General features: G+C 41.0%; 1 protein-coding gene across 1 annotated transcript; it reads left to right on the plus strand.

Annotated features, from left to right (window-relative positions):
• Positions 1-273: 273 nt before the first annotated feature.
• Positions 274-13,317, plus strand: fancd2 (FA complementation group D2). The gene is made up of 44 exons (XM_018686498.2): positions 274-598; positions 871-931; positions 1,194-1,328; positions 1,422-1,489; positions 1,577-1,683; positions 1,812-1,872; positions 2,017-2,069; positions 2,152-2,230; positions 2,383-2,507; positions 2,606-2,693; positions 2,793-2,897; positions 3,014-3,114; positions 3,238-3,343; positions 3,432-3,467; positions 3,567-3,713; positions 3,848-3,982; positions 4,073-4,204; positions 4,341-4,448; positions 4,571-4,680; positions 4,779-4,833; positions 5,045-5,164; positions 5,331-5,404; positions 5,491-5,634; positions 5,779-5,879; positions 5,979-6,094; positions 6,211-6,319; positions 6,418-6,516; positions 6,633-6,727; positions 6,797-6,952; positions 7,227-7,343; positions 7,719-7,847; positions 7,948-8,066; positions 8,212-8,322; positions 8,420-8,550; positions 8,635-8,734; positions 9,948-10,070; positions 10,351-10,444; positions 10,674-10,745; positions 11,025-11,063; positions 11,153-11,227; positions 11,791-11,865; positions 12,068-12,214; positions 12,299-12,397; positions 12,847-13,317. Exons 1-44 carry the CDS (start codon positions 527-529, stop codon positions 12,931-12,933), a joined length of 4,416 nt encoding a protein of 1,471 aa, XP_018542014.1. The 5' UTR covers positions 274-526; the 3' UTR covers positions 12,934-13,317.
• Positions 13,318-13,861: the final 544 nt, after the last annotated feature.

The raw sequence follows: 13,861 nt of genomic DNA on the forward strand, positions 1-13,861 counted from the left end.
CATCATTTTCATGCAGCAAATTGCATAATTTTGACTTATGACCCATTCTCATTTTGACCCCGTAACTATGAGTTAAGTAATTAAACTAAGTAAAAATCTTGACTCGGTATCTCAGGAGGTAGGTAGCAGTGACACCGCTCGATCAACTGTACACTCTTCGATATAGTTGCGCAGGTACAGTTTTCTGTAGCCTTGCCTGTTTTCTGACACGGCATATCCCGGAAATCCCCGCTCTATAACCTAAACACGGGAGTCCTAACCCCGCCCAATAACGGGCAAATTGTTTGTAAAAACATGCCGTCCGATGCAAAAGTGTTAGAGGCCGTGAAATGCAGATTCTAATTTATTGTAAAGGCCCCGCTTAAGAGCACAATAGAGGCTAAAATCATAGAATATATCATTAATAGAGCAACGTACAAAATGTAGACTTCTCAGACACGCGGGGCATTTATTTCTAGTTACCGTCCCAGGTTACCGAAGGAACACGAAGATACACGAAGATGATCATGTGACTGTGACGTTGTTGATGCGCAAAGCACTTTGGCGCGGAACTTTGTTTTGTAACTGTGGACGAAACACCGTCGTCTGTCTCTGCACGGTATGTGCCAGTTTTATCATTCTGAATTATTTTGACAGCCAACAACTTAACTTCAAAATAATAATACATATTTGAAGCATGGAATATTTTGTGTCATAGCTAGTGAATCGGTTTTTGAACTTGCTAATACCGTAGCTACAGTATATTTGCTGTGTACGTGATAGGTGAAACATTCAAGTGAAGCTAATTAACAAACATGTAAGCATGAATGTCATTGCGAGTGCTAGCCTGGTCTGGCTTTGCAAAAGTGTCTGACCTGTGATTTTTCTTAGATGATGCGCAAAAAGCGACGCTCCTCTGTGGATAAAGGAGAAGCAGCCACTACAGCCAGTAGTAAGTTTTTGATCTAATGTCACAGCAGTTCCAGGTTTCTTTAGTGAAGTCTCCAAGCTAGTTCATCACACTATAACCAAATATATAATTAACACGGAAAGCAGAGTAAAATTAGAATTGTATGAATTGAATTATATGTGTGACAGGCCCACTGCATTCACTGAGATGACGAGAACAGCAACATACTTAGCAAATAACTAACACACTTCCTATACAGGAAGTCTTTCTGTTATATTAAATATTTATTCTGTTCTCTCCATAGAGGCTAAGAAGAGTCGCAGCACTGGTCGCCAACCTAAGGCAACTGCTCCAGAGGAGACAAATGAGAGTGTATTTAATGTATTTCTGAGAGAGGCAGGTGTCACCTTGAAACAAGGTGGCACATCCAACGAGATTGGTAAACACATGCAATTCAAGTTTCAAAACATGGCCAGTAAATGCAATCAGTTTTGGACTTGTGATTTTCTGATCTTTACCTTTTCCTCTCCAGGTGTTGACCAAGTAGTTTTCCAAAAAAGGATACAGCAACAATTACGGAAAAGTCCGAGGTTCCCTGGAGTAAGTATATGCACCATCTCTACACGCACATACACTCAGAGCATTTAACATGAGACAATTATGTTTCATTGATATTTCATTGCTCAGATTGTACAGGACTTCATCACTGGATTAGAATCTCACAGTGAGGATCCTGAGAGGTTTAGGAACTGCCTGCTTCCATGTGTTCCACAGTTGTCTGATGGAGATGCCAGGTAACTGTTCTAAAATCAGTCAGTGCTGTAGAGGCTACTTCTGGCAGTGCTTTAATTTATGGAGGGCACAGCTACAGCCTAGATTAAGCTTGTAGGGTCTAACAGACACATTTTCCTCTGTGGTGTAGTTCTGTCAGCTCATTCCAGGAAAGTTTGCTACGCATGCTGTTGGGGATTGAGATACTGCAGGTAAGAGTTTTTGCATAGATTTTGGCACAAGGACAAAGCATCACACAGACAAACATGTCTGTTTATGCTCTGAGGTATGCAAATGTGCATTGCACAAAGTGTACACCTACACAAATCCTCAATCCACTTTTCTCTCTCATGCAGACTCCCATCATTAACACCTTGCTCGAGAAACTTCCTGAATTTATGTTTGATGGGTCAGTATTTAATATGAGTTTTTACACACTTCTCCCCGCTGTCTTATTTTTTCTAAGTGTCATCTCGTTCTGTCTTTCACAGTGCTGGAGATGGAGGGCTCAGTATTCCACGCATAATTATTAACCAGCTCAAATGGCTAGACAGAGTTGTGGACAGCAAGGTAGTCATTTCTGTAATGATAGGTTTGAAGGTGTTTGTGTTTTTGCTGATCTGTTCCATTATGTCTGTAGTCATGTATTTCTTCATCACTAGCTTCTAACTGGTGATGTGCTTTACTTCTGACCTTTTCATGGCCTGTCTCTGTTCTTGCAGGAGCTGGCAGCCAAGCTGATGGAGCTGGTGTCAGTAGCACCGGTGGAGGTTCAGCGTGACATCATCACCAGTCTGCCAGAGATACTGGAAGACTCCCAGCACAATGACATAGCCAGAGAGCTTAAGTATGCACAGTAAATCTCTATTACAGATCTGTGAGTCTTAAACTTCATCTGTGGTTTTTGATTGTACTCACCACTGCTCTCATCTCTGTTCTGTGTAGCACATTACTCCAGACGAACACTCAGCTGACCGTCCCCATCCTGGATGCCCTTTCTAGCTTGAACCTCAGTTCTTCATTATTGACTGAGGTAGTAATGTATACTCTGCTACACTCATTTTTTCATTTATTAAAAGGCTGGTGGATGTTACTATGCAGGTTTAGTATCTGTCACCTTCTGATATCTCAGGTTCGTGAAGCAGTTATGGCTACGTTGGCTGCTGTGCAACTGGAAGACCTACCTGTTGTTGTCAAGTTCATCCTGCACTCTGTCTCAGCCTCTGATGCATATGAGGTTAGATCTTTGAATCACGCCCACAGCATTTTGCATTTCACAAATTCTATTACTCTGTCATTATTGTACTTTTATTTTGAAATCAAGAAATATGGTATGTGTTTACCTCTGTGTAGGTGGTGAATAATCTTCGTAAGAAGCTGGAGCTGGAGCAGTGCGTTCTCCCTCCAGTGCTGCAGGCCTCTCAGAGCCGAATGAAGAACAAAGCAGCAGCAGTGTAAGACAACAGAGAGTACACCTCACTTGTGATTCGGCATCAGTACATATTTCAGAAACTTATTCTGAAGTAGACCAGTAGGTTTTTGATGATGTGATCTAATAAGTCTGATTTTGGGAGCAGGTCTGCACCAGCAGCTGGCAGCAGCCAGGACAGTGTTACACTGATACTGGATGGCATCAAGTCAGCAGTGAGATTCCAGAAAACAATTTCTGAGGCTTGGCTCAAGGTTGGAAATTAGTTTAAATTTTTCCTTCAGTCACTTCTTCTCATGTCCATTTTAGTGACTTAACTTTCACTGTGTTGTTTTTTATTAGGCTATAGAATCTGTGCATGAAGCAGAGGACCATAAGGTGAATGGCATCTCCTCAGTTTTTCTATGCATTTATTTCTGTGTAAACGTGTGTGATTGCACATGTCCCTCTAAAATGTAATGTGCTGTGTCCCTTCAGGTAATAGATCTGCTGGTGCTTCTCATCCTCCACTCCACAAATGCTAACCAGAGCCGACGGGGGGCAGAGAGGATCATGAAGGTCAAAGTGAGGACCGGAATGATCCAGGAGGCTCTGTTACAGAAGACCTTCAGGGACTATTCTCAGGTAGGCCAGTCTTCAGGCAAATTTAGATTTAGAGTTGTATAAACAAGGTAGTAAAGTGAAATATTTTGATTTGTAGTGTGGTAATTCATAATTAGTTGCTAAATATGTTGTATTTATCACTGATGATACTGCAGGTCATGCGAGGGTATTTCTCCTCCATCCTGGCTCTGGCTCAGAGTCTGTTACGCTCACCTGACCCCTGTGTGGTGCCTTTTGGTGGACACATGTACCGACTCTCATTCACTGTGTTTGACTCTTACTGCCAGCAGGTGGGTTTGGGAATGTTTTTTATAATGTGCATACATGTTTTTGAAAGTTAACACATATGACTTATTTTCATCCTGTGTAATGTTTCATAGGAGGTGGTGGGCTCTTTAGTGACCCATGTCTGCAGTGGTGTGTGTGTGGAGGTGGACATGGCTCTGGAGTTACTCTGTGGTCTGGTTACAGAAAAACCCTCAGAAATGGCTTTGTATGCGGTTTTTGTGAAGGTAAGGAGGTGATCCAACAATCTGCTACTGAAGCTGCTGTAGTTTGCAACCAGTCCTTCATGCTTCTCATGGTGAGGTTCAGTACCAAGTCATCGTGTTTGTTTTCATTTTTAACTGAGGTTTGTATTTGATACAGGGGATTCTGGACTACATGGACAACCTCACGCCCCAGCAGATCCGCAGACTTTTCCACCTTTTGAGCAGACTGGCTTTTGGGCCACAGCAGCAAGCATCTCATATCCAGGTGCACAGTCACACATTCATGGGCAGAAGATATCCCTCAGTATTTGAATTCAACAGGTTTTCTGACTTTATCGTTGTTTTGCCTCCAGTGACCCAAACCTCATTTGTTCCCCTCCCCCTCAGGATGACATGCACATCGTGATCCGCAAACAGCTCTCCAGCACTGCGCCCAAGTACAAGCGTATTGGCATCATTGGTGGCGTCATGATCATAGGCAGCATGGGGGCCTTAAGGTGAGGGCTATTTCACACAGACACATACACAGGCAGCATTTTTCATGTTCACTCTGTCACTTCAGGTCTCTGTGCCTTGCTTCTTTCTAACCAACCAGGTCTAAAGTGAAAGAGTCACAGAACGGGTCGTTGCCCCAGGAGATGTTCAGACAGGTACATGTTAGGCATTAAAAGCATCAAAAAATGATAATGGTGATAATTTCCCCTACCACAAACTATAACATGTCACATCATTATTATTAATAAATGTTTGAGTGGTATTTTCTTCACTCTTCTTACATCTGCTAACACATCACAGAGGATCTATAACTGGAGATTTATGGACTGTAGATATGCTCACGCTTGTGTGTTTGGTTTGGTGCAGGTTACAGCCCTGTTGGAGCTGGTGAGATCGAGCAGTGAAAGCTCACCTGAGGCTGCAGCTCTGTACTACGATGAACTGGCCAATCTGATCATGACCTCCACCCTGGATCCACAAGTACAGGTTTGTCTCAAACAAACATTTGCCTGACCTCTAGTCTTAATAGATCATTTTTCAAATCTCTTGATTTATAACCTTTTTAATTGCACTGACATTTAATTATTAACTTACAGCCTTGTAAAATGCAACTACAAGCATTTTGCTACTGTTATATTCTTCCCCCCAACAGGAAAACATTGCAAAGAGCGTCCTAGATGACTTTCAGAATGACTTTGTGGTAGATCTAGGCCCAGAAATAACGGGGTTAGTGATGAACAACAGAAGTGCACATTAATACGCTTAAATATTTATTCCTAGTCTCATTAATCCTTCCCACCTGTGTATTTCAGTTCCTTCCCTTTTCCGGCCCGTGTGATGTACAACCTGGATGAGGAGGAGAGTCAGGGGGGCATCGCCATCAACCTGCTGCCCCTGCTGGCCAAAGACATCCAGAGCAAAGGAGAGCAGCAGAGTCAAACCAAAAAGGCACACAAGTCAGTCATCCCACTCCCACCACTTATAGTCAACAGATTCACTTGAGGCTGAGTCAGATTTACAGTCACACATTATTGTGTAATATCTGACACCACTCTAAACAGTGAGATTTTAGATTTGTTTTCTTGCTGTATTTTGTGCAGGCGAGTGTCTCCTCTCTGTCTGTCTCCATTTTTCCGCCTCCTGAGACTGTGTGAGGAGAAGCAGCATCATGGAGACCTAGAGGAGATTGATGCTCTGCTGGGTGAGGAAGAGGGAGCTATGTATCTCTCATAGAAACCAGTTTGTTCTTGTTTCCATTGCTTCTTGAATAATTTGTGTCTGTCTGACATTTACATCACAGGCTGCCCATTGATCCTAACAGAGATGGATGTAGTGGAGAAAATAGACAGCCTGTCAAAAGCTGAGAAGGAGTTCTTCTGTACTTTGCTCTTTCACACCATCAACTGGTTCAGAGAGGTAACTGCATGTTATTGTCAAATGGGTTTGGCTGATTCGGACATGTTTTTTCTCAAAAGTAGGAGATATGTGACTAAAGCCTTCCTAAGCCATGCCTTACCCCTGTTTTGTGGAAGGTCATAAATGCATTTTGTCGGCAAAAAGAAACTGAGATGAAGATGAAAGTGATGACTCGTCTGCAGAACATCACCTACCTTCAGACGCTGTTGGAGAAAGCTTTGGCTGGTGAGTTTTTGATCTATCATTACTTTGAAATCTTATGCAGCGTGGTGACAAATCTGCTAAAGATTTAAAAATAATATCCTCTTCACTTTGCACCTCAGGAACACCTGGCTATGTTCCACCTGTTGCTAACTTTGATGGAGAAAGCACAGAGGGAGTAATGCTGAGTACCACTGCTCCTGCAAATAAGGCAAAGAAAGGTGACCATGCGCAACAGAAGACATAATATTTTGTTCTGTTTTTCAAACTAAATACTCTGAATTAAAAATGAGTATTTATGTAACTATCTAACACACACATCTAACCCGTTATTTAGATGGCACAGGGAAGAAGAGGAAGGCCCCTGGTAAGAGTTCCTCAGATAGCAGTTCTCTGCTTGATGAGACGACTGAAGCAGATGAAACTCAACAGGTAAACCCTCACCTCTTGCACTGATCTCTTTTAAATGTAACTGAGCTAATGTAACTGTGTGTTCTAAAGGAGCAGCCAGAGAAGGAGAAAGAGAAGGAGATCCGGCAAGGAGTCAGTCTGGTGTCCTACAGACCGTTTTTCAGGGAGCTGGACATGGAAGTGCTTAGTGTGCTGCAGTGTGGCCTGCTGTCTTGCTCACTGCTGGATTCTGAGCTCAACACCAAGGTAAGAGAAGGAATCTCTCTCTAATCTCATATAAGAGAGAAGGCCTATTACATGTATTTCTTTACAAATTTAATTTAAAGATAAGATTAGGGGTTTCCTGACCATCCACTGACACTGAGATCACTCTTGGAAGCAGGAGGATTCATTTGTATTGCAGTGAAATTAATGTATTTTCTGCTAGTGACTGATGCTTTTAATCCACTGCACAAATGTATGCACTACATATATCTACACACAGGATTTATATGAACTCTTTTAATATTCTGACATTAAGGTGCAAGAGGAGGTCCTGCTGGGTTCTGCTGAGCTGGTCTTTCTGCTGGAGGATATGCTTCGCAAACTGGAGTTCAGTCTTACAGCTGGCCCTGCCAAGAGAGCCCCTTTCCTCAAGGTACAGAAAAAAATCAGGTTACAAACAGACTGAGGCATACAGGTGACAGACATAGATAAGAACATTGAATGTAACAGTGTGCAGGTGTTTGAAAAGTATGGCATCTGTGCAGAACATTTGACTGGGTCTGGGGGAAAACTCCAAACACATAACACATTTTAGGTCATTATCCATTCACATATGGTAGTATCCATTATTGTTTTCTTAGTTTTCTTTGATGCAGGTAACTGGAAAAAACTGTCTCAAGCTCTCCACAGTATCTATGATAAAATGTTAAGAGGTTCTTACTGTCAGTGGCATTTAGTTGCAACTGTATAGAACTGTAATATTCCGGCTTATATGAGCCAAAGCTTAAAGAAATATTTTCTTGTGCAGGGAAGGACCGATAAAAGTGTGGGCTTCTCCCATCTACAACAGAGGAGTCCCAAGGATATTGCCTCCTGCTGTGTCCAGCTGCTGCCTGCACTCTGTTCACACTTAGAGAACTGTCACAACCATTTTCAGGTATGAAATCATGTGCTCAGGAGACACAAGAAAAAGCAACATCTCTTCCAACTCTGAAATAAAATTCCTTATGCTGGTTTACATTTGTGTGTTTTCACAGACACTGCTGTCTGAGAACAACGGTGTTGTGGATGGACCTGCCACAGATGTGCAGGAGCACCAGTTAATGTCATCGAGCTACCAGCTGCTCCTGCAGGTCCTGAACACCACCTTCAGCTGGTGAGCAGGACCAGCAGCATTGACTTTCATGTCGGATGTTAAATCTGTTAACTCTATGAAGCATTAGAGCAGTATGCCCTGGGAAGTATCTGTTAATATCTTTGTCCCTGATCTGTGTGTTTGTATCTATGTGTGTATTTATCAGGTCTGGATTCAGTCTGCCAGGTCAGCGGAGTTTACTGAAGAAAGCTCTGGGAGTTTTGGCTGAACGACTCAAAGAAGGACGTTCTGAGTTGACCCTAGAGCAGCTTGTAAAGTGTGTAACAAACTCTTGGAACAGCATCCGGTACATAAGTTTCATTTATGTTTTGTGTGATAACAGGATATAATCCATCTTTGCTTCCTTTGTTCAGACACAGCGTTGAGTACCTGCTGAACTTCCGCAGCACAATGCCAAATCTCAGCACAGCACTGTGTCTCTCCCAGCTTCTGTCCACTGTGTCAGAGAAAGGAGGGAACCCTGCGACCTACAGGGAACAGACCGGTCAGTTTGACACGTTACCTTATTCAAATAAACCTAAACGCTATCCAGTGGACTGTGACAATAATTGGTTGATTTTCCTCCTAGCTTCCCTAGTAAAAGGTTTCCTGTGCCAAGCCTGGGTGACAGCCAACGGAGAGAGGGAGCGAGGGAACAAATTCAATGAAGCACTTCACACTCTCCTCAGGTGTGTCTGCATGTCATAAATGGCAAGCTTACACTAAACAAAAAAATTGTTGTATGCAGAATCAGTGGAAAGCAACAAAGATGCTTCTATTGGAGCTTGATTAATACTAGCAATGAATTTTAGCTTATCACACATATACTAATATCAATATAAATAGTATGATGGACAATTATGATATGAGGTTGCAGCACGCAAATTCCACAAGTAAGTTTGTGGTACTTTAATGCCAATACATCATTTTGACCACCACAGGGTGGTGACAATTTAGGTTTCCAACTGTGGCCTGTGTGAATGTGTAAACGTCAATGATGTATAAATAATTCTTTACATTGACATCATCCTCAACATGTGACGGATGCACCAGACAGAGCTTGGTTAGTTTTTACATGTTTACAGTGTCACTTGCTTGTGATCCGTCCTATAAACAGCCTGCACAGGAACACATATTTGTTCCTGTCTTACCTCAGTCTAGTGAAGCCATTATCTTCCTTTATTTTTGGCATTTACCAGTTGGCTTGCTGTTTACCAATCCCAACTTCCTGTTTCCTCATGCAGTGCTATTTCAGCTCCCAGCCAAGGCCAGTTTTTGCATTTGCATTTTCACAGAGTATACTGATCTGCAGTTAATGTTAATCAGATTACACACGTAAGCAATATGCATACATGCATTCATTTCCCAATTCCACAAAGAATTCAGATTAATTTGTAAGACAAGGTGCTCAGGAGCTCTATCTCTGTAAAACCTTTAAAAAACCTTCACAGTCTTATACAAGTCTGTATGTGTATTTGATGTTATTTGCAAGGCAAAGTGCTTGGGGGAGAAAAATTACACATGGCTCTTTAATAAATGTTTGTACACGCGAGAGTGCAATACACGCAAACAAAGAGGCATCTGTGCTGTCCATCCACATGCCACACAAGTAGCTCAGTGAACCTGTACTGACTCAGTAAATTAATGAGGATGGTATTTTGTTCAGCAGTCCTCATGGTTGCACAACACTGTGACTGCAACACATTAATGTTGTACTGTGATGGAATAATTAAAGTCTGAATAGTTCCACTCTCCAACCCCTTGACCCCATCCCTCCTTGTAAGCATCTTGAAATGTTAATGTTAGTTAACTCAGCTCAATTACCACACATGGTATTGTTATATTTGTGAACAAGTTTCTAAAATGATAAATGATGATGTGTTTGTCTTTTCCCGCCTGCAGCATCTACCTGGAACATGTCGATGATGTTCTGAAGGCAGTGGAGGAAATAGCTGGAGAAGGAGTCCCTGAGCTCATCAATGCATCGAAAGATGAGAGCTCCACTTCATGGCCCACTCTTAACAGGTAGGTCTTCGTCTCCACCAGTTCATTGTACTGAGTTATCTTGCAGCAAAATGAAAGGTTGCTTGTGAGTTAGTGAGTATACAGAAGTAGCTTAGACTACAGTTGGTTGATCCATTTGCTCCTGGCATCCAGCATTTCCATGCTTCACAGAAGCCTCACAGCTAACTGTAACTGTGTAATGTAAACAGTAATTATCAGCCATCATCACAGTAAAGAGTATAGTCAGCAGTATTATTATTATGTTGCTTATTCCTCCATTATTTTCCCTTTTCCTCCTCAGGCAAACATTCCTGGTGTTCTATAAAGTGATGATGGCAGAGTTGGAAAAAGCTGTCAGGAGGATTCCTGCTGGCAAAATCAGTGATGACACTGAGGTCAGCCACTAAGTGGTGCACCATACAATGTATTTCTTTACATGTCCTGTGTGAAAGAACTGAGTGTAATCAGATCTGCAAAACACTACTACGCAACTTCACTAAGAACTGGCTAATCAACAGTCATTAGTATTAGTATTAAACATTTGTAAATGCCAATTTGCTTACAACTTTCTTTTTCAAAATAATTCACACGAGTTAGACCATGTAACCTGTTTCCTTCTCTTAGGCTCAGAGTGAGAAGCTACTGACGTGGAACCTGGCTGTCAGGGACTTTCACATTCTGGTCAACCTAGTGAAGGTACATCATCTGTTTGTGTAATCCTATAGCTGTAAATTTATACTAAACTGACTGTGACTTCTGACCTAACCTGTTTCCAGCAGTTAGTCAGCTATTGGGTCAGGTGTATAATATATTATTTTGGTTTATTCATACTGCAAGTTAAATTTGAAGGGCTATTTTATGTTTTTCCCTATCTCATCACTTATATTTCACCTCTTTTTTATTAGATTTACAAATCCAAGTGTCTCAAGTTAGGTTCACCTGCTCAACTGTTTGCCCTCTAATCTCTTCATGCAGGTGTTTGATTCTAGGCCGGTGCTCAATGTGTGCCTAAAGGTGAGGTGGCTCAGCAATAAAATTTCACACGCATTCAGGTATAGCTGCTGTGATTTTGTACTAACTGATAATAATGTTGTTATTGGTAGTATGGCCGCCTTTTTTTGGAGTCTTTCCTTAAGTTGGGGATGCCGCTACTGGACTACAGTTTCAAAAGGCACAAGGTACACATTAAAATCTTCTCCATAACAGCCATTAAATGTCATTGTGACGCTATATAAAAGATTGGCTGTGGTAAACCACCAAGTGCTCTTAAATAGTTAATTGACCTTGATGTTATTACTTTTGAAACCAGGTACAACTACAGTACACTTCACTGAAGGGAATTTGCCCTGTTCCTTCTTCAATATAAGCAAAAGTCAATGAATAGACCACTCAGTACAATCTGTAATACTAATCTAATAAATGTAGTTTACTAATGCTGTTGAATATTTAGCCAAATACATTTTGATAAACAAGCCTTGAACCAACAGAAAAGATTGTAATAAAATGTGTGTTAAGACACAAAAGTGTTCAGAAATGCCACATAATGCTCACATAAGATTTTGCAGTTCATCCCTAAACAAACTGCATTGCTTTATACAGTGAGTGCATGTTTTCTGCTTCTGCTTCCCTGCATCATTCAAACAGGGGTTGGTACTAAAATATGGCTAAGCATAAAAAAACATAAGTCTGTGTTGTTTAAAAACATACAAGATGCTGATGTGTATGATGCACTGTGTTTAAGGAGGATGTCCAGAACTTACTGAAGACCTTCCAGCTCAGCACCAGGCAGCTCCATCACATGTGTGGACACTCAAAGGTAGCTACAGATCACAGAGTCTTGAGCTCAGTCCTGTCTGTAGTGTTCTGTGAGTTCAGGACATCTCTCTGTGTGTACTGTTGCCAAATCTGTTTTTCAGGGAGTAGAAAATTTGGGAAAATACAGATAGTCAGAGTCAGATTCATACATACTGTATGTGGTGCTCATTAACTAAGCCTTGTTATGATGCATTGGTACTCAGCTTCACCAAGATACAAGCCTGACTAACCACGTGCCAGCCTTGAAGAAGAGCCTTGAGCTGTTTGTGTACAGAGTAAAGGCCACGCTCACGCTCAACAACTGTCAGGAGGCATTTTGGATGGGCAACCTGAAGAACCGCAACCTGAAGGTATAACAGTATTAGACTTATTTTAATGTGTCTCTGTGCATTTTGAATCATGGACTTAGAAGGATTATATACTTTACGCTGCAGGGTGAAGAGATTCTTTCTCAGAGGTCGCAAGGAAGTGATGACGACGAGGATGAGGAGGAGCAACGTTCACTGCTGCCTCAGGAACAGTCAGAGGATGAGGTACCTGCCATTACCAGAATTCCAAGTGGCATTATATTCATTGTTATTGATACTGGATTAGATATTATTAGGGAAAACAAATTGGTTTAATTTTAACATTAAAAAATTTACATTTTAAGACTGTGTGGCCTTGAGTTTATCACAGTCAGGGCTGACTTAATCAAGAATTGCCTAACAACCTCCTTCTACTGCTGCTGAGTCGTCATTACTTTGTAAAGTTTAAACCATACATGTTGGTCAATAGACAGTTGAAACTATAGAGAGTTTTGGGCTGATAAGATAACTTGTCCAGTGCTCTAAAAAGCTAATCATTAGTAGCTGACACAATGCACAGGGAAACCGTCCCAAGACACTATGTTGTGTAGTATCTGAATTTCTGCTTTATGCAAGCAGAGTCATAACCTCACGTTTGCATGTTTGCCAAATGTTTCTCATGTGCTTTCCTCCAGGCCCAGGAGAGTGACACTGAGGAAAGCAAGAAGACTAACAGAGAGGAAAATGTGGATCAAGATGATCATACAGATGACTCTGAGTAACACTTTAAACATAAGAGAACAATAAACTGTTGGCTGTGATTTTAGACTTTTGCATTTTGGTTAAAATCACAGTCATAGATCACATTTTTGAAGTTTTGAATGTTTTATTTGCTTTTTACTGGAACACTTTCAGAATGTATTAAATACTGCGGCTTATTGTGCAATGTGCAGTAATAAGATTAATAATACTGATATACTGTATAACCAAAATTCTTATATTCTTATGTATGTGGTAGTAACACTGCATGCACATTTCTAAAATTCATGAGGTGCATTTATGTGCTTCCACAGGTTTCCTGTTCTGTTGAAGAGAAAACATGCCTATAAGTGTAATGGGTGTTTTCAGTGTTTGCCCACAATATAAAATATGGATTGTTGACATGGTTTTGGTCTCGTTTGTAATTTATAGTAATACATTTGGAATTATTACTATGTAAATAGTGCCCATAAGAGACTATTTTTGGACATTAGTTAACAGTAAACATTATCTATCTGCTTTCACACTGAAACAAAATGATTTGTTATTTTTAAATCTAGAGACCATTGTCTATCTCACGTCTTGTGTGTGATAAACAGAGGTGGTTTGTCTTTTTCTCACTTAGTTTTTCATAACTGTAGTTTTATAAAGTGTGATGTGAAGTGTATATTTGTACACATATAGGAACACTGGCTTATTTTGTTTTCTAAACAACCACAAATTAGTGAAGCCTGGGAAAAGAACACCACAGGACCCAGACTAAACACTGAGATCTTTGTTCCTGGCAAATCCTATAAAGAGGGACATCACCGATTAGCTTAAGCTTTAAATGAAGGCGAACAGTGTCTTTGATACTCTGAGGTCCTTGTTAAAGCAGGACTTGAAAAGATACTACACAAATGTCAAGATTTATAACAACAAGCTTTTTGGTAGAAAAAGCATTCCTTTACA

The sequence above is a fragment of the Lates calcarifer genome, linkage group LG12 (genome assembly GCF_001640805.2).
Source record: "Lates calcarifer isolate ASB-BC8 linkage group LG12, TLL_Latcal_v3, whole genome shotgun sequence".
NCBI classification, from domain to species: domain Eukaryota; kingdom Metazoa; phylum Chordata; class Actinopteri; family Centropomidae; genus Lates; species Lates calcarifer.

Excerpts from the sequence above, each read along its gene's own strand:
- fancd2 (XM_018686498.2), top strand. The coding sequence starts at position 527 with ATGCGCAAAGCACTTTGGCGCGGAACTTTGTTTTGTAACTGTGGACGA. Across the intron at positions 2,508-2,605 it reads GACATAGCCAGAGAGCTTAA|CACATTACTCCAGACGAACA; the intron begins GTATGCACAGTA and ends TGTTCTGTGTAG. Across the intron at positions 5,405-5,490 it reads CTAGGCCCAGAAATAACGGG|TTCCTTCCCTTTTCCGGCCC; the intron begins GTTAGTGATGAA and ends TGTGTATTTCAG.